The 21,708-nt window shown below is 34.3% G+C and overlaps 1 protein-coding gene across 1 annotated transcript in view; it reads left to right on the forward strand.

The window, feature by feature from the left end:
* EYA4 (EYA transcriptional coactivator and phosphatase 4) overlaps nt 1-21,708 on the forward strand; it is a 101,506-nt gene that overhangs the window by 37,938 nt on the left and 41,860 nt on the right. The window contains exon 3 of the mRNA XM_072410224.1: nt 13,253-13,302. Coding sequence (XP_072266325.1) covers nt 13,253-13,302 — 50 coding nt within the window. The remainder of the gene's footprint in view (nt 1-13,252; nt 13,303-21,708) is intronic.

The following is a 21,708-nucleotide window of genomic DNA, read 5'->3' on the forward strand; positions in this document are numbered from 1 at the left end:
ATTATTTTGTGGGTATACATCAAATACTCTACTACGGGAACTTTTATTCAATTGCTATATATATCAGTTTGGTGTAAAATTTAAGTAAATAATTTACATATGCTGTGCACATTTTTTATAACTTTTTTATATTTAATGTTTGAGATTTCATTTTTTGAGAAAAACAGCTAGAATGCAATGGTTGTACTGACATTAGTTGATGCTTTCAAGACACATCCATGATTCCTGAATCACAAAGATATCTAGAGCCAGAATAATAAATAGTAAGCTGTATATTTGTGGTTGTCTTTCCAGGTTTTCAGTAGAAAAATTAAGGGTAAAAAAAAAAGTTGCCTGGGACATGACCCTAGTTGACTGTTAACTAGGCTTTTTTGGTGTATAGAATGTTTCCAAAGGAGTACTTTCCTGTAATTTTCTTATTTATTTGTTATTTGGGGTTATTCTTTTGTTCGGTGATCATGTTCAATATGTGTGCACAGGCATGTCTGTAATCTAAATGGTCGTTTCTCACTGTTTTTGCGCAGTTACGTCTAGTATATCCGTTCCAAAAACTAAAGTTTTGCTAACACCTTTAGAGAGTTGCAATTTCATATTTTCAGTCTAAATATGCGCTTAATAACACTTTGAACTGTGCACGTATTTGAGGGGTGGACAGAAATGACTGCAGAAATGTCAATTTTTTTATAAAATTGTACTTCCTTTGTTTATTATGGTCAGAAATAAATGTAATACATTTTTATTTGTTGTCAAGTTACAGTCACAAAGAAATAACATGTGAATAATTTGTAGTGCTCTATCCAGCCCACAGATGGCACTCTAGACCTTTTTTTCACGTGTTACATGCAGTTTTTTTAGCTTCGCTGAAAGAAGTTGATTGTTTATAGAACAGAGGTTATAATCATGAAATATATGTATATATATTTATTTATTGGTTTATCAAGGCCAGTACCTGCAACTTTAATTTCATGATTGATAATATGTCTGTGTTATAATGGTGGTTGTTGTTCAGTGTATCCCCCTTCCCTGTCCAGGAAAGGGTTCTTATCCTTTAGGATAGTCAAAAATAGTTAAATCCTCTTTTGTAGATTATGATATGCTGCAGCTGCACCAGCTGTTCACAGAAGGACAATAGGAATCATATTTAAACATAATGTCAGCATGTTATGCAGAGCATGCCTTTACATACATTACTTCTAATTTTAAACTTGCTATCTATCTTGACTAGCTGTCATTAAAGATTTTAAAATCCCTAAGAATAGGATGCCTTGGCATAAATATTTATTAATGACTCTCACAGTCCTGAGAGCCTAGTCTAAGAATAAAGTTGTGGAAGACTGGGCTTGGGAAAGGAAGGCAGTCACTTCTTAATCTGAACTGCCATTGCTTACTTACAGAGTTCATCAATCATGTTTTATGAGTTTTAACCCAACTCAGACGCCTATCTGTCATTTCAACATTGTAGTGGTGACAAAAACTGGAGCCGAAAATGTGCTGCAGGTGTAACTTTCACTCATGCTATTTCTGGGCTGCTTATGTTGTGTGCATTCATCTGAGTGAGGAGCGCCACCTTCAGCGCAAGCTGAGCACTCCATGTAATGTGTTGCAAACTTGCAATACCTGGCATGAGAGCTTTGGCAACATTCTGCGTGTGAAACCACTAAAGGTGTCGATTGCAAAGCGATTGGCTTAAAACTCTTTCTCGGTGAGGCTCCTAGAATTGACTCCTTTATTACAATTTGTGTCTCTTGAGAATTTTTACTCAAAACAGATTAGTTGGTGAATATCATTGTGCTCTAGTAAATGTTGGAGGTGAAAGGTTATTTTTTTTTTTCTACAAGTTTTAAAGTGCTTAATTGTTCCTATTTGTTATGGGCTCATATTATCTAACAGCACATTCTGTATGCCTCTGGAAATACAATGAGCTTGATTATTTCTGACTGAAGAAAGACTATGCTACCTTAAAACTAGTTAGATCCCACCTCTTATTTTTCCAGGGGGAATTAGAAAATGTGATACATAAAACTGCATTTTACAGCAGAAACCTCCACTAGGCTTTGGAAAACAAAGTTAAAGTTTGTACCACTTTGTGGTTAGCACAGTGCTGAGATCTTTTCATTTCTCTTAAAATGCTATCCATATGGTGTTTTGTAAGTTGTTCCTATAAGTATGTAAGTTTCCTTCCACAAGTATACTACTTTTGACAGCATGGACTGATGTGAATAGTTAACTTTTGTAAATTAGAAATGTAAATTAGAAAACATGTTGACTTAAAGTGTACTGGAAAAGTTATACTGGGTTTGTTTTGTTTGTTTAAGGGCTATTTATTTAGTTAATATTAATATATACATTGATGATCTTTCATGCAGAAATTTACCTGTACCTGTGACATTACTGTCTGGGGGTCCTGCTTTTTATTTATAACATAGGAGTACTGGAAATGTGGATGTGGCATGCAAAAATGCAAGCAGTGGGCAAAGAAGTAGTCATCAGTATGTGGCCATCTTGCAACTGATATTTTCCCCCTTACTGACTTGGCACTACCTGTATTGTACCCTGCTTCTGTGTGGAGATGGCATTCTTTGTAAAGAAACTGTGATTTCCTGGAGAGGTTGAGAAATTACAAATCCACAGAATGAATAAAACATAAGTGATGAGATTTTGGCACTGTAGGTCCTATTTTGTCAAGAAGAATTATGAGAAGTACAGTATTGACATCACCAAATGTCCCTCCAAATTTAGGGAAATGAGCACCCAGTGGAAGCCTTAGATGATCTCACAAAGCTAATACACAGCCAGGAGGCTTTTAGACACAGGAGTACCAAGGCTGGCATCTTCTGATCTCTTCCAGGTTCAAGATCTTTGGCCTTCCTAATTGGCCAGACCGGAATGAAGCAATTTCTGTGCATGTAGCTAGCTATGCCAGGATTGTACAATGAGCAATTTATGCAAGTTAGAAAATGTGCATGCAAATTGTTGTATTATTTTGTATGTTCAGTATGTTTTACATAATGTTACACACATTTGGTATGTGTTATACAAATTGTTACATATAGATATAGATTGCAAGGGAGGGGAATAGTAAAATGGGAATAAAGGGGAACATCAAGTAAAGAAAGTTATCCTTGAAACTATTTTAACCTTTCATTTTTAGTTTTTTTTACCCTTAAGTTTTTGCCTTTTATTTTCTGGGAATGCTTATATTATTATCATCATTATTATTATCAATAATAAACAGGATTTATATAATGCCAATTGTGATCACAGGCATGGTTTTTCTTTCAGATTTCCAGGAGAATTCGTTTTTAAAGTATACTTTTTTACAATCAGGAAAATGTCACAAGTAAGCCAGTTTACAGGGCCATCACTAGAGCTTGTATGCATACAAAGTTTGCAGCAACTGCCACGGTTATCGGTTATACAGTTGTACTGGCCATAAACAAACTTACAAATTCTGAATGTTTATAAGCACATTTATAAATGATAATGAACTGAATGAAAATATTTTTTCTTATTGTGAAAAAACTAATTGTAGCCAATAACCATGAGAAATGCTGCCTTTTTTGCACAACTCTACTGATTTTAAATGAATAAATTATTACAATCATAAATGAAAGTTTAAAATAACAAATAATGGATGGCTGCATAGTTTTGCAGGGGGCACAGGTAACCTCACTGTCTCACTGCCAATGTGTAAGGGTGAATAGATACCTGAATACCTAATTTATGAAGCTACAATTTTTTAGTAAACCCAGGCTAACAATTATCATAGCAGCAACAAAGCCTGAAAATGAAATGTGTGTTACCCAACTGCTGACAAGCTAAGTTAGTCATATGTTATGCTGATAGGATTACAGCTCCATTGTACTTCCCATCGTGATGAGTATGAAAATGGATATGGTCTTTGCTGCCAAACTGATTTGGAGCTATCCTGGGATCCACCTACAGGTTTATTTAACCCTGTATAATCATCATGGCCAAACTACTCTCTTATATTGATCTCATTATGATAAATAGCCTGATAGGGATAACCTTAATACACCTTTATTTAAAAAAAAAACCTATTCATCATTTATCTTTCAAGCATTTAATTTGGAAATACATATATTTACCCTTTGTTTTAAAGAACTGTACCTTATTGGTTTTATTACTCATAAAATGCCTAATGATCATAGAATACCGTAATAGATGAGCACATGCTCATAGGCAAGCAAAAGAACATCAAATTTAGTGTGTTGTGGGTAGAAGGGAGATGATGGGTTAATTACTCAGCCTGGGTGGCTTCTGAATCAGCACTGGGCCTCCTGTGCTCTTTGACATATCTTCAGTCTCCTGTCTCCTCTCCCTGTCACAGCAAAACCTAAAGATATAATAGCTATCTGGTTACCAACAGCGGACATCCATATTTCATATGGTTGGTGGATATTGTAAGAAGGATGGATGAGAATCCTATCATGGAAGAGCAAGGATAGCTTTATTGTAAGCAGAAAAAACATGTTTGCAAATATTAATTTCTATAGATTAATATATATTAACTTTTTTATTAGAGGTACTTTCTTCATAACAGAAGATTTATAAACATTTATTTGTTACCTCGGTATTTTGTTTCATGATATAGTGTTGATGGGGTATCTTGCTTGTGGCTTTTAAAAAACTTGCGTTTAATGTATTTGTCATCTTCAACATATTGAGCATTATAAAAATGCTATACAGAAGAAAGCATATATTTCTGTAAATTGATTATGAATACTGAAACTAGAAAGGTATATATTGCTGCATTGCTTAAAGGTGTTTATGTAAACGCTACAGTACAATAATACAAGTAACATTGTGTAGTAAACAGACATATTATATCACAAACAAAACCAGTCCTGTCTGTTGACAGTGACAATTTGTCACTTGGATATAAAATTATGGTGTTGTGTAATGGATTTTGTTTTATATTATTTAGAGGAACATTTTGCACAGTTTGTTCGTTAAGGCAAAATGTAGTTTAGATACTAAGATATTACAAAGATAACTATTCCATAACAACTAGATATATTTCAGTTTATACAAAATAATCCAAATTGATAAATGAATAGGGAAACTTGCCATGTGTGTTGTCCTATTAAATAAGTTTAGTTGTGTATGTACATTAAAAAACAAGTTTTTAAGAAATATGTATTAAACCTTGTCACTATTCAAGATGCTTGTTGATTTTCTGTTTTTATTTTTATTAAAATTACTTTTTCTTTTCTTTCTGCACTGCTGTTAGTTGTTTTAACAACGCTGCTTGGACATTTTGAAAGCCTACTTTTGCTGTTGCTTGTAATAGAAAAGCTCATAGTAAAGCCTTATATTCATGTAGCTTAATAACATAACACAGATCTGAGTCACAAGTTGGAAGGAACTATAACAATAAGGAGCAGATGTGTCATTGTGACAGCCGGTGAGCAGAGTCTCAGGAAGGTGGCTTGATAAAAAAGAGCCCTAGGATATGTACAGCACACTGGACGCCCATTGAAAGACAGGAACTGTTGATGGTAGTGACCTCTGAGTGCAAGTCATCTTACTATAAACAGAAAGGTGTGGAAAGCCATTGGTTTGAGCAGAACCTGTTTACTATCCAGGTCACTTTTTGAGTTAACTTAAATAACTGCTGGGAGCTGGCAGCACAGTGACAATTCAAGGCAGGACAAAGTGTCTTAGTGCTCTTCGATTCAGGACAATACTGACAGCGAACGCAGAACCTTGTGATACTGAAATCCAGCACCTTCTTCATTACTCCCACCGCTCACTTGGATTGTGTTTTCCTAATGGCTTACCGGACATGAGCTTTTCTTGTTGACTGATTTTTTTTCTGCTCATAAATTTTGGGAATTTTCCTAGGCATTTAAAAGGTAAGTTCGCTTTTTAACAGCTAGTATGGTATTACTAAATTGATGCTGTGCATAAAATTTGATATATTGTAGAAGTACATGGCCAAACATGAGTGAGTTAAAAAGAATATTTGCTTTGCATGTTTCTTTTTTTTATGTAGAATGAGATACAAGTTATTTGCAATATGCTTTTTAAGGACATAAAAGTGATTGATATACCTTTATTAGGTTAGAATTTTTTTTAGATCTTTAGTGTTGAGGATTGCATTCTAATATGTAACAAGTGCTATGAACAAATAATATGGAGTTGCATTATCCTTGCTGTTGAAGCATTTAAACAAATAAAGTATATAGAAAGTGCATTTCTTGCCATGCACTATGAGCACCTTATGGAAATTTTGTTGTGTCCCTTAGGACCTTATATGCACGTAGATTGGAGTAATATATTTATAATATAATTGATGTATATTGATTTAGCTTTGGATATGTTGTACCGCTCAGGAATGAATTATTAGAGCCAATGAAGTGTTCAGTTTGGTTTGCAGGGTCTGATGCACAGCAGGGAGCAGGATTCTGTTACATGCTACTTTTTTGTGCTTCGTGCACTGCTAGTTTCCTAAAAGTAAGCTTTTGCTTATCTTTCCACTAAAAATCCCTTTATGTGAACATGCATAGTCTGTGAACAGTTACCAGTTTGTTTTAGATTTTGACTTGAAATTGCTAGACAAATGGTTTGCCTTTACTTACTAATATTAACTGTTAAACTATTGGAATTTCTTAATTTAACAAAAATATATGTATTTTCCTATAAAATATTACTTCAAAAAGTAACTTGGTGTGGTGTAAAACTACAATACAAAAAATGTATTTAGTCCGAATTGTGCTCATTTTTTATCTGTAACAGTGATAACATTTTATTGGTTTATATCTCAATTAAAAAAACAAATCTGTATTTAGTATTTGTATTGTTTCAAGCAGAGTAGTTATACATTTTTGGTGCGTTCCCTTGTTTCTCAGTTAATAGACTGTTGCTTGCTATACATTCAACTATCTATATCCCACAATTATAAAGTTATTAAAGCTATATGGCAGTAAAGTCAGTATGTAAAAATGATATAATTTCTCACTTCCACTATACCATGGAAGAAGGAGACAAAATCAGAATGCCTGTACTGCGGTATTTATTTATTTTCAGCACAGAAGTATTTCCAGGTCTGTGTCAGGCTTAGTTTGGCAGTACCCCCTCCAGATCCTAAAAAGGGTTAAGAAAGCTCTATTAATACCAGGAGCCTGTGTGGCTAGCTGTGAAAGATAAGATCCATGGCTAGTAAATCAAAATGCCTCAATAAAATACTTTGCTATACAATGAAAAACTAATATTACATTACATGGTGTTAGCTTTCTTCCACACGCCTTTCCCTGCATGATTGGCATTATTTTAGAGCACTTACATATAAAAACAGATTTTATGGCTTAGTATATTTTAGCTGCAACAACCTGATGGAAATAGATTTCTTCCATTAAAAAATAAATATTATACTGATGGAGTTGTTTGTTAAGTGAAGTCTTTCTACTGAATCATGTTAGTGGACTGCTCACTTTGCTTAACACAAATGGGATCTAATTTGTGCCTGTGGGGTATATTGTCTTTTGAAGTGTCAGTGTTGTGATGAGTGGTCCTATTGCGGGCTATGGCATTTGTAGGCAACCTGTATTGATAATATTGTGACTGATGTGGCTTTTATATCTGTGTTCTGACATCCAAGAACAAAGAAGAATGGTTTCTATTTTAGTAAAGAAATCAGAAATGTATTTTTATACTATTTTTTGCATTGATTCATTAGAATAAATAACATATTTTTTGTTTAACATGCACAGTTTTATATATTACTATTTTTGTTACTGGTCCAACTGCAAAGGAAAATTTATATGGTGTAAGGAATGAAAGTGCGTTTGTTTTATCTGTTAGAATACCCAGTCATGGAGAGGGGACACAAATACCAAGATATGGCCTTGCATATGAATAGGTGATTGAGGTTGACAACTCTGTGCTTTTATACATACAATACAATGATAAAGATTTGTCACCCTAGGACAGCAAGTGAATTCTTATGAGAATCACTAGGTTAGAGCACCAAAAATACCAGGACGGCGTCCTGTACAGTACTCACTGTCTTTTGTCTGCGAGCCAGCATACTTTCATCTGCTCTGGCTCTCTGTCCATTAGATTTGTATGCATGTTCTAATGTGTAGATAAGGTCTGGGCAAACTAGCAATTATTACCTGTGGGCAGACTCCATCCCACTTGTTGCAGGTGTCTGATTCCAAAGTATCTAAAACTGCTAAAGCTGGTAAGTACTGTGCCATTCCTGAACTAGTCAAAAATGAATACCTTATTGATATGATGTCTTGTGAATTTGATGGACAGAAAAAAGAGGTGCAACACTTTTTTCATGATAAACTTTATCCAGTTCTGAGATTTATACAGCCTCCATCCAAGTACAATGCAATTTCAGTAAACTTAATTTTTGCTAAGCAGTTTGACTTGGTCACTAACCCTTCCCTAGCCTATTAATTGGATATTAAAGATAGTAAAGAGAATCTGAACATTGATGAGTTCAACTTTTTCATTACTTTCTCTTCTCCTTATAATTAGCCTTCTCTCCATTGGCCCACATGCCTAAGCAATTATCCTAATGTATAAGAGTGTTATGAAAGCTAATACAGAGCCAGACTGGGGTATTTATTCGGCATTTTAAGACCTACAGGATACATTTTCACTAAAATGCATGACTGAATTTAGGTTTGTTTATTATACCCGCCTGCAGTTCAGCCATAAATTTATTTAGACATAAAGAAATAAAATTAGACATAAAGAAACCCAAAAACTGTATTGGATAATGTTCATGGACAGCAATCCTGCTTTTATTTGATCTGGATTCGCAGTGACTGTGCATGCCCTTTTTGAATTATAAATCATTTTAAATATCTTAATTCCTGAACTATATACATTAAATCATTTTAGTGTAGTAAAGATGAGTAAGACATTGTACTGTGCCAGCAGAAAGCTGTTAGAGGTTAAGCTCATTTCATTTTAACAATTAAAGATTTTTCGAAATATCATAAATTATTCAAAATTCCAAGCACATTGCAGCAGTGATATGCCCGCTGGGAAAAGTCAGCAATGGATTGCACAGTTCATTAAGTGCACAAAGATTAAGATGGGTTATAAATTTTTGGACATAGTAAGAGATCATTAAGTACTTTAAGGTTAATACTAAAAAATGTATACTTTAATTTTAATGTAGACTGATTTTACATAAGTTCCATAGAAACACATATATCTGGCATGTGGCGAAAACTAGACAAAATATTTGATGGAAACCTGGGCTTAACAATTGGCTTATTGCCCCTGTTTCAGCAGCACCTGCTGTTAAGGCACCTGGAATTAAGCAAATATATGACTCATTGATATGAAGGAGCATGTGTCTTACTCCATGTGACAGTAATTTTGTTTGGTGATGGGTCCGGCAGTGTCAGATGATGTTAGATTCAATCCTTCAAAATGCTTTGCTTAGAGACAGGTTCACTTTTATGCCCTATTCTCTACCAGCACATATTTACTCTAATATGTGTTGCTGGGGAGTAGGGAATTAATGTACACAATACTTTTCATTGCATGGGCAAAGACAGGTTCAACATTTTTCAGACATATGCATGTGTTTGTACAGTATACAAATGATTTGTGCTAGCAGCAGATACAATGTAAAATGGCTAGCCATACTATGAATACAAAGTAATTGAAGCATTTATGGGGTTATGAGACAATTTTCTGAAATCTACTAAATACCACGCAGACCACATGGAGGCCAGAAGGACAATTGACCTTTCCCCTCGGAGCTTCCCTCTGTCTTCTCTTTACTGTTCTGTAGCCCACCCAGTCATCTCAAATCATCATCATTTGACAAAGCAAAGATGGCAATCACTAAAATAAATATAAAATTAAAAAGATTAAAATTGCACGAGAGGCCAATACACAGAACAAATCAAACATTCCCCAGCACCCCTTTCCAGACAGTCAGAAAAAAGGCCTTTTTTAGGATTAAAACAGAGAAGCCACATTACCATGCCATGACACATGTCAATCTCCAAAATTTCCAAGTTCTTGGAACAAATATGTAGTATATATGAATACACGGTTATCATTCTCACCTGGACATAGTGCTATTTATTTTATGGTACAACAACATACCGGAAGCTCAGATTTTCACTGAATAATTTTAAAGGTAATAATGTAAGGTCTGTACTAAATAAACAAAAAATAGCAACTACTTCAATTTATAGAAAAAACACTTGTAGAACAATGCAACCTTTCACCAGCACACTCTCCATCCAATCAGTTTGAGAATCTAAACTGATTTAACATTTTATATCAAATAACCTTAAAAAGACATTTATGAAAATATTACAGTGTTCCTAAACTAATCCTCTCCCCCTGTTTCCTGGTTATAATAATAATACAACTATTGCTGCTTCAGCTGAAGCTGGCAGTGGAGTTCAATGTGTTGATGTGATGGAGGCTAAGGAGAGAATTGATGTCATCCTTTTGTGAGTTCAACAGGCAGGATGGCTCTCTAGTGGTCCTGATCTATTAAACCTCTCCAAGACTGGATAAAATCAGGATTATTTGGGTGATCCAGTAAGTAAAGTAATCCATTCCATGTTTGGAAAGTCACCAAAGATCTCCCATAATAGTCTGACTTTTACACACCTAAAATGGGACAACTGCCCTATAAGGGTGCTTTACTAGTGGATCTTTCACACTAAAGTTACATTAGCTGCCATATCTGTCCTGGTTCTAATAAAATGTCTTACCTGATCAGTGTTCTTATCCTCTACCTTTAATACATGCCAAATACTGACCTAGAATAATATCTGGCTCAGGAGATCAGCTCACCACACAGAATAAGCGCAGCAATGGCAGTTTACATAATTTCTCAATGGTAGGTCCGTTTAAATATTTTGTAAACTCATGTGTTCCTGCTGAAATCCTATATTATCAGGTTTTCTAACCTACCTGTTTAATACTCCCCCTGACAGAATAAGCTGGCAGAATAAAAAGAGACCTATAGACCTAACTATACCATCATCTACCTAGGCAGCAATTGTAATCTCAGGTTGAATAGAATAAGGAAGTCTGAGAACCACTGTGGCTTGTACCAATGAGGATGGAAGGTGAAGGGAAATAAATGAGGATGGCAGTAAAAAGTTTGTCTCCATATGGTAATCAGAATGTGAATGGCTTGTTGGAAAGTTTGCAGGTATTTCTAATATAATAGCCTTCTTTCAGGCAAAAAAAAATATTTTTGCACCAATTTTTGCTTAAATGTTTCCCTACAAGGAGCCATCACAGTACCACCACTTATGGTTAAGTTACTATGAAATAGGGGCAGTTAAAAATTATTAGACCATGGACAGAGCAGCACACTAGTTAAAACGGCAGAAAATAGCATACTAAGAAAGCATAGTTTTGCAGATTGTTTGACAAGTTGAAAATCACTAGCTCAACAGACCTCAAACATTAGTGATCTTACTAACAGGTGGCTGTCTTCATGTACATCTATGTGTTTTCCATACCTGTCCTTATGTCCTACTGTCTGCATAGACACTACTTACACTGCTAATGACTTTTTTACATATTTAAACAAACAAAAATTAGCTCTTGAAACCGGGTTTACATATTAAAACTGTAATATTAAATAAAATCACAAAAAACAGATATGTCTTTTCAGTCTTTTAGTTAACAAGTACATCCATGGTATACAGTGGAAAAATAAGTTCCCCTTTTGCTCAATAAGTTGGTATTGCCCCCTTTAGCAGAAATTACTTCTCACAGACATTTTGCATAACCTCCCACCTGTGTCTGATAGTGACTTGAATAAAATAGGTAGTTATAATTAAATTTGTCACCATTCCTCTATGCAAACTATCTTCAGGTTCAATATGTTTGTGGGCTAGTTTGCTGTTTTGACTAAGCAATTGGTGCTGGAGAAGTGGTATTTCCATATTAGTGAAATATCCATTTGACTTCAACCTTAGAATTTGAACTTAGCCCTATATTCTCATCAATGTAATGCAAAAATAATTGTTGACTTAATGACTACCCAGACCCTGAAGCATCAAAATGACTCCAAACCATAACATTGTAACATGACATTACCATGATTCAAAGTTGGTATGAGGTTCTTTTCCCAGAATGCTTTCTTTGTTTTTTGCCAAAAATGTCTGTTGTTACTGGTGACAAACAATTCTATCTTGGTTTAATCATCGGTCCACTGCATATTGATCCAGTATTTTATTTGTTTATATGTTCCATGGCCAACTGTGGTCTTGCTCCAATGTTTTTTTTCAATAGAAAAGGCTTATTTCTGGCATACTTCCTATGCAGTTCTAGATGTTGCAATTTCTTTCTAACTGTAGATGACATCAGCTTTTGCAAGTGTTCCTGCAGTGAAGATCAAATGTTTTTTTGGTCAAATATGTCAAAATCATTTTTTATGTTTACCCAAAGATGATATAGCTCAGGTTCTGTGATAATTAGGATCTTGTTCAATGGTATTTTTTCTTTCCTTATGACTAGGGCCCATAAAAATGTTGCTATGTAATAGTGATTTTTACTTATGCCCCTGTTAGCATGAATTATAAAAAAAATAGAAAAGAAAAAGCAAACCTTAACTACCATTGTGTCTGATTTATTTATGAGCTCCTACCAGACCCCCTCCAAAAATTTTCAGATTGTGTTTAACACCCACATACAACCAAATATAATTTCAAAGAGGTACAGCAAGAGTGTAAAAATCACAATTTTAATAGTAATGCAAACAAATGTGTGATTTTTGAAAGTACACTACTTTTTTTTAAATTGTTACTGTTTATACTCATATTTATATTTGTGTTAATCTATAACACTGAAAATCAGTTAGAGCCAGTTTGTCATAATACTCAGACGTCTGGGGATAGAAAATACAAATATTCCTTAATGCCCTTTAACTTTAAATCTGGTGTTTATTATTGAAAGCTTTGACAGGAAATAAGTAGTAAAAATCGTTTTTCCCTACCAACTGCTAACAGAGTTTTATTCAAAGTCGAAGAACTTGGCCCAGAATGTCTTTTGTTCTTGTCCTTTGGATAGTCTGGGATTTTCAGAAATACCATAACTTCTTGTAGTGATTCCATTGATATATATTTATTACATTAGAAAACTGGTTTATGAAATTCTGAGAATAAAATATGCATACCAAATGTAAGCAGGAAATATTGCCTAAACTAAGTATATGTGAAATCATGGAATTATTTGCTAGATATAATAACTAGCAGCAATTTCCTTTTTACAGGTAAAGAAACCGTGCACAGAATCAGATGTTCCAGAACCTCAGAATTCCAGGTAACCAGTGTTAAAATGTTTCACGGTTTGCAGATGGAGTGCAACAATTATTTGTAGGAAGCTGGTGCTGCTTTTCAAGGGAAAATCATAGCAAAGAAGCATGAGTGTGAAAGAAAGCAGAGGCAGCAAAGGCTAGGGTGTATGGCATATGGGCTAGGCTAACATGCTTTGAAATGTAACTCACACCAGGCATGCTAATGGTGTTAATGGCTTTTACAATTAATACGAGGGGAGAATGGAGAGGACGGGAGGAGATAAAAGCAGGAACACTTTGCAGGAACAATATTGCCAACTTGTCACCTGTTACACATCAGGATTTTTTTTTCCTTAGCTTCAAGCTACGTTGGACTTACAAAGACTTCCAATGTACTAGTTTTGTTTAAAAACAGATTTGCTGTGAAGGACTCAATGCAAAGCTCTTGACAACTTGTTTGTGGCTTTTTAAGAAGATGTGTATTGATTTCAGTAATAACATTAGCGGCGTTCCAAAAAAGTTTTTCCTTGTACTGTATATTATATCTAAAAAATATGTGCTAGTATATTATTGCTTGAGGAGATAAGTCCCTAGCTTTACAAAGTTACACACTTAGTAATTTACTCATGGGTTGCTTCACTTGTAAACCCCTGGACCCTCTAACACAGCCATTGTACCCCAGAGGTTCCTTGACCTGTGGCCCACTTACCTACCATTTGATCGTGCCTGTATAGTATTTGGGCTACAACACCAAACCAAAGATCCATTTAACATTTTTAAGGAGAGGTAGGCTTTACCACTAACCCTGGATCAACTGGTTTTAGCAGGGGTTCTTCTAGCCCTTAAAATATTTTAGGGTTTCGTTGGGGGTTAAAAGTTTGGTAAAGGCTGTTCTAACATGATATCTTCTAGTACCAAACACTCTTCTAGCAGTCATCTCTCTACCTTTGTCAATATACTTACCTGACAATAAAGCAACCACTATCTTTGACAATGATTATGGAACCTGCTACTAAATACAAATATTTAACTTCAAATAATGAATTCACCAGCTCATAGACTTTATAAAGCCAGGCTGTCAATTACAACTTGCACATCAAAGACATCTATTTCCTTCATGTAACAGTTATGTTAATACATTTACACCTACGTAGAGTGTTCAGATGACTTAAAAAAAAAAAAAGATAATAAAATGTTTGAGCCTGGGCTTGATCATTTCTCCTGTTCACACCAAATTTGCTTTCTTTTCTGAAAGATGACGGAGAAGCGTCAAACTCATGTCATATATTTCTATCATTACAGGTTATCTTTAAACCATCAATTCCCCTATAATATCCCCTATAAAAATCCTCTTCTGGTGATTTATTGAACTAATTTTATTCTGAAGATATTCAGGCTATAAGTGGTAGGACATGTTAACTAAAATTATAAATTCTTGTGTTTCATTTATTATTTATTACAAATAATTTTTGTGAATTTGGAGTGCAGGACATTTATAACATAATTTCTTTAAATCTGCATGTGAAGGATACAAAATAGAATTTTGAACTGCATTGTATAATAAATAGGTGTTTACTTGAGTTTATTTTTGCTTTTGGCATTATTGCTTGTATTACAATAAATATTATCAATAAATATTATGGACACATTCAAAATTTATAAAAACCCTGGTCATCCTGAAAACATGCTACATTTGTCTTGTTTATGAGTCTGATGCTCTGGTACATTAACCTTTGTTTAGTAATACTGCCTCCTGAGCCATGATAAAATACATGAACTCATGGCAATCAGTCAAAAAATGAGCTTCTGGAATAATATAATTAGTGTCTGAATGTTGCATGCCACCATTGTTTTTTTTTTTTGACTGAATTAGGTATATTTCAAGTTACACATATGCAGGGCCTACTTTTCTTGTAGGTCATTAGTGGCCCTTGTTTTCTAATGACTTACTTAACCACGAACTCTTATTACCTGGAGGCCTGACCACAACTGTAAAGTAGGTGCAGGTTGGGAATTGGGGTCTACACCTAATTTTACAGTGCTGAGAATCCTATGCAATGAATCTAAATTAGTTTGCTTTTTGGGATTATTTTCAATGCACATTTTCTTCACAATGTATGCATAGAACGGTAGTTTTTTGTATTTGTTTCGTTCATTCATAAAGCATATAATATTATATTAAGGTAATTTTCAAAATATACTATCAGTTTTTCTGTGTAGGTTACCTATAACTACCAAAGGAATAGTTTCCCAATTATATGTGTAGTGCTTTATGCAATATATTAGAACATTGGACAAAAGTTACAGTTATATAGGGTTGAAATTTGGGGAAAACCATATTAATCTGGTGGGAATGAATATCACAGTCAGCTTTTATTGATGTGGCTTAAACTTTTTTTTTATCCAAATGAAAAAAAAACTGTTGCTGTAATTACATGAAATTACATAAAATAGCCAAAATTAGGATTTGTTTATTTTTTATCTAAAGTTGATTTAAAACCAAATACCCATCAAATTCTAGATAGAAGCAAGGGTATGTGTGATTTCACTGCAAAATAAACAGCGTTGTCAATCAGCGTTGTTACAAAAACTGAAAAAATTAAGGATGTACAGGATTACAGGCAAAACAAATATCCAGGGGTTGGGGTGGCTTTAGGACAAATACTGCTGTGTTAATGCTAGTGACTGCATCATATATGTGATTTACTGCACATTGTTACACTTTAAACTAAGCCAGATTTCCAAAAAGAATGAATGGCAATGGCAGGTGAGAAATGTAGGGGCTGCTGTTAACCCCTACTGAAATTGGTTGCTGCCTGACTGTCATGCTTATTACTCTTTGGCTTTGGAACATATGGAACATGAAAGTAACAATAAATTCAAATGCAAATATTTGAAATGTGAGTTTAGTTAAATGTACATTTAGGCCAACAGAGCCTATTCAATATCAAATTCATTCTTTTGAATACATAATTACATAGTAGGTTAGGTTGAAAAAGACATAGGTCCATCAAGTTCAACTACTAGGGAAATAAACATATCCCAGATATAAAAACATATCCCAGATATTGTGAATATGATTGGGTATCTAATGTGAACTCCTACTTACCAGGCTGAGAACTTTTTAACCCTTTAATAAGCCAACCCTAAAATGTTAAAGCATGAGGATCATCATAACAGTCCAGCAATTTGGATTTCCAGAGATAATGACCTACAATAGTATCTTGCTATTCATTTTCATTAAAGGGTGACATTAAAACAGATTGTATAGTACAAAAAGTAACAAGCTTCAATAAAAAGGAAGAAGATTTTGTTGATTGTGTTGCATATGTAAAGCTATTGTTACTTATTTCTTGTTATTTTTTCTTAAAATAGGCTATCAAGATGACGCTCTAAAAAAAATAAAAAAATAAAATAGAAATAGTGATAACACAGCGCACTCTAGTGGTTAAATGCCCAGGACACACAAAAATTTATATTTAAATTGTGCTACATTAAGAATACATTTTTCTTAATAATAGATGGGTTATTGTTAAATTTCTGTGTAGTAAAACATCAGTTGCCTTAATCTAGTATTAAAAAAGCGTTCATGTATTTTTTTAAACTAAAAGTGCATACACGGCATACCAGATATTTTCATTGCATTTGGTAAAAATATTTCCAAAATGACAATAAAACAATGAATGTTAAAACTAATCACTAAAGAAAATATCCAACTTGTCCTGTATGTTTTTCATTTTCTTACTTTGCTAACTGAACTAAAGGTGCTATGCAAGTCCCTTGGAAACGCTACAGATGCACCAGTGCCAGCCAATTCCCTCACCTAGATGTAATTGTCTGCCCATCTCTTCTGGGTCCTGAGATGACATTATCAGTGGACATCCAAAAGGAAAAGTCCATGCCACACAAGCAATGATAGGGACATTTGGAGAAGAACCCCACCTCTTGTACAAAAAGTGGAATTGATTCATCACTTGACCATGGATTTAGGTGAATAAAAAAAGCAATTTTTTGGGGTGGCAGTAGGGGGATGGGTGTCAGATAGAGTTTAAGAATTTGACCAGAGATTAAAGAGGAACTAAAATCACCTCTTCTCGCTCTATCACAGGCACCACATATTTACCCAGTCTTCCTCTGGGTATTTATGAAGCAATTATGATATCAATTATGAAGCAGAAGGATTGTATTCCAGAGAGAAGTAATATGGGCTTAGAAACTCCAAATATAAGTCATAGTGCCCTGATCAGTTCCACATTTTCAACACTATGGGGAGAAGGTAGGATCAGATCTATGTATATCAACCGGGCATCTATACCACCTACTATATAACTCTTATTATTGGGACAATCTAAGAAAATAAGTCCTGGTAGATGCAAAAATGGACTCAACATAGTAAGATGGGCTTAGTCTACTAGCAGTAATTTTGGAATATATATATGAAGTTTTTTATTAGTTAAAGAAATTGGGCAAAAATTGCCACATAAAGTAGCATCTCTGCCTGGCTTAGGAAACACATCAATATGTGCCTCTAAGGATTGTGCAGGGAAAGATGGAGAGATGGCATTAAACACTAGGAGCATAAAAGGTGATAAAATATCTTAGCATAATTTGTAAAATCTAGGAGTGAGGCTATCAGGGCCTGGGCTTTTGCAATTCAGCAAAGACGAGATATATGAAGCTCCGTGTGAAAGGTGTGTCTAACATGGTTTCCTACGAAATTTTAGGTAGAGGAAAGTGAAGCAAAAACATTAGAATTAGTTATATATATTTAATTGGTTAAACATTCACTCATTCATGTTTATCTTGTGTGATATAACCTAAGTGAGCACCACTGCACAATAATATAATATCTGATTAAAAAAATATATCTTTGACAGCTGTTTATAGAGTCATATCATTTAGAACCCTCATGTCTTGTAAGTGTAAATCCTTTTGGTTACATGACAAACGTTTCTTCTGCCTGGTGAAGTTACCAATTATTTTCTTATCCTAGGCTGCAGTTTTCTCATTCCTAAGCATGCATTGAGAAGCTTCCTTGACCTTTTGATATGTAGGACACCTGAACTTCTTCCTAGTCATTTGGCTACTTGCCCAGTGATCAGTGTGGACAGCAATGTTTGGGATTAAATTGCAGGAAACTCTCTTATAAGTGTTATAGGGTTGTGAATTAAGTTTCATTTTAGTTGTAAAACCACTTTCTCCAAATCTAAGTCTAGAATAACTAATTTGAACTTTGTATAGTGTTGGACAGTCTCTTGGAATCCAGTTTTTTTTTTCATTTTCCAGGGTCACTTTTAGGGCCCCTTTTTACATCATTACATTTTGTGTAGGCTACTATTCAGTATTATAGCCTGCTAAAATCACATGAAAACTAGTGATTGTATTAGATTTTATTAGCTTGTATGTGTTGCTAATAGAAGAATTTGCTAGAATAAATCTTATCCCTTAAAGAAGACACAAAAAGATGTTCTATTGTTTCTAATAGCATGATTTGGCTCTTAATCTAATAATTTTGTCCAGTTTAGATTAGTAGATTGGTAGGAAAACCCTAAAGCCAATTTAAATGATCTGCTAGGAAACAAGAAGGAATATTATACATACAGTAGGTACTGCAGAATTTGTACACTGTTTTACAAGATGCACATGTTAAATCAGACTTACCAGTAACTCTATTTAGAAAATTCCACAATACAGAATATAAGAATGTACATTTGGAAATTGTACCAATAAATTGTGTCAAAAATAAATCATTTAGCTTCAGTCAGTATCTGTTTTGAGTCTGCTACAGGCAGAAAGAAACATTTCTTTGGTCCCTCACTTAATCATTTGGTCAGCATTATCTACATAATAATAATAATAATAATAATAATAATAATAATAATAATAATAATATAACAATAATATAATAAACAGGATTTATATAGCGCCAACATATCACTCCTTAAATTTAATGCATATAGCAACTACCTGCTAAAGTAGGCTCTGTCTGCTTTTATCATTTTATAAACTCTAACACATAATGTTGTGCATACTCCATTCTGTAAATTAAATGATTAAGACATGAATCCCTGCCTTCAATATTTAACAGCTCCAACCACCAATTGTGGATTATTGGCTTTGCTTTTGGTGTTGTTTCTTTACTGGTTTTGTGTACATGAATTGTGGGATTCTTCTTTCTTTTTCCCTCTGACCAGTAATTAGAGGATTCAGATGACAACCTGTGGAAGATATCGCTCAATGCTTTGCAGCATCTGGCTCTCTGGCAGATTTTCCTGGCACTTCTGTTAATGGTTTTGAATTTGCCCATGGGTCTTTCATGTGGTTGTATTGCAGATGGGCTGTCTGTACGTCCTTGTTCTCCTAGGTGCTTTATGTTTTGCTCCTCACTCATTTTAGGAAAAACGTACCATTTGAAAATGTAGAATAAAATCTTTCATTGCTTTAGAAGGTCCTATAGGTGCAGCTTTCCATTCCAGAGTAGTCTAAAAGATCACTTTGAAAGCAAACACATGTGAACTGCTATTCAAATCCAGAGCTGTGAAGTGATAAAATTAGGCATTTAATGGGGTGTCTGTGAAATTTAGCATTTTCATGTAACCCTTACACAGTGCCCTAATAATAATATAACAGGGCCTTTTTTCTCTTACCTGTGACTTAGGCACGCTATATTGTTTTTTCCTTTGGATGTCTTCTATCAGTATGATGCTTTATTGTTATGTAAGATTCATATAATTTACAGAAGTTGCATGGCTTTTACTAAAAACATCCCCTAATATTATAATAAAAAAACATATATGTATATATATATATATATATATATTCTTAAATATGTATATATATTATAATAATGGGTGCTGGTTAAAGGTTCATTCCAGGTTTCAGGCTCTACAAGCCCATATCTACCTAATGAGAATCTGCTTTTAAAAACTACCTGTTTCTGAACAATATCATATAAGTGGTTTCAGGAAGTTGTTAGTTATTCAACAAATCTAAATGTACAAACAGCTCGTGCTCTGCTGAAGCAATAATGTAGTGGTTTATTGCTCTTGTTTTCTGTTATTTTTCAGTATTTGCTTCATATACTAAAATTACATTTAGAAATCATGTTTCGCAGACTCCCATATTTCTCCAAGCTCCAGTGAGTCAGATGTCAGCTGCATGTCATTAATAGGTGTTTATCTGAGTCCCAGTAGTTTATTTAATTCAAAGAGATTTAACAGAACTAATTTAACATGTTTTTGGCAATGTTTCGATTTCTCCAGACCTTTTATATAACACAGGAACTATCAAGCTCATTTAATAAGGTGGTGCACAGTGCGGTGTGTTTATACGTAGTACAGCAACCCAAAGCAGCCAGTTACTTTGCTGTCTACCTTATAATCCCAAATGGATTGCCTAGATCGTTAGGGGCTAAAGTATAACTAATACCAGATAGAATAAAATGTGGCAATCTAATTCCTTATGTTGCCTAAATAATGCAGATACCTGGGCCCATGCATTCTTATTAAACCACCGAATATTGAAATTGGCAACAGAATGCTGTATAGGTTACAATTAAGCAGAAGCCAGAGAGGTTCATTCTAATAAAAGTAACGCTGCCACCATTGGATGACGTACCAGATTTAATAGATCATATTTATAGGTTTTTATCAGGAAAAATTGAGTTCCCATACTCTTAAGTGTTATCAAATTATTTAATTCCTGAATCTGCCAGAAAACCTAAAATAAATAGTTTATACAGAATTTTACTGGCTTTTTTACCTATTTAATAAATGTTGTGAACACATATCCCTGTGTAAGACCAAACTATGTTTATATCTAGATGTCCTCTTTGGCACTTCTTGCTTTTGATTCCTTGATTCTGAATTACATTCCTACCAGTGATATTACCTTCATGGAGTTTATCTATTGTTTATGCATAGTTTCCTGATACATTTCTTCAGAGAGTAGACACTAAAGTAAATGGTTACCTCCATAAACACTATGTGCCACAGAGCTCTCCCTTTTTATTATTATTATTATTATTATTGTTATTAATAAACAGGATTCATATAGCGCCAACATATTACGCAGCGCTGTACATTAAATAGGGATTGCAAATGACAGACTAAAACAGACAGTGATACAGGAGGAGAGGACCCTGCCCTGAAGAGCTTACAATCTAGTAGACCTTTCCACCTAAATCTAGAATATCTCGAAATTTTCCTGTTCTTAGGGACCACCCAACTGCTGGTATGTGCCCTCATTATTTCTTACATGGACTATTGCAGAATTTCTCTGGTATTCCACTAACCAGATTCTTACCTTTATACTTTATCATGAATGTTGCAGCTAGACTTACCTATCAGTTCTATCACTTTTCTGCTGCTTCTCTTTGTATATCTTTTCTGACCTGATACACAAATACACCCCTAGCTACCCTGCACACTCCT

The sequence above is a fragment of the Pyxicephalus adspersus genome, chromosome 4 (genome assembly GCF_032062135.1).
Source record: "Pyxicephalus adspersus chromosome 4, UCB_Pads_2.0, whole genome shotgun sequence".
In the NCBI taxonomy this organism is placed as follows: Eukaryota; Metazoa; Chordata; class Amphibia; order Anura; family Pyxicephalidae; genus Pyxicephalus; species Pyxicephalus adspersus.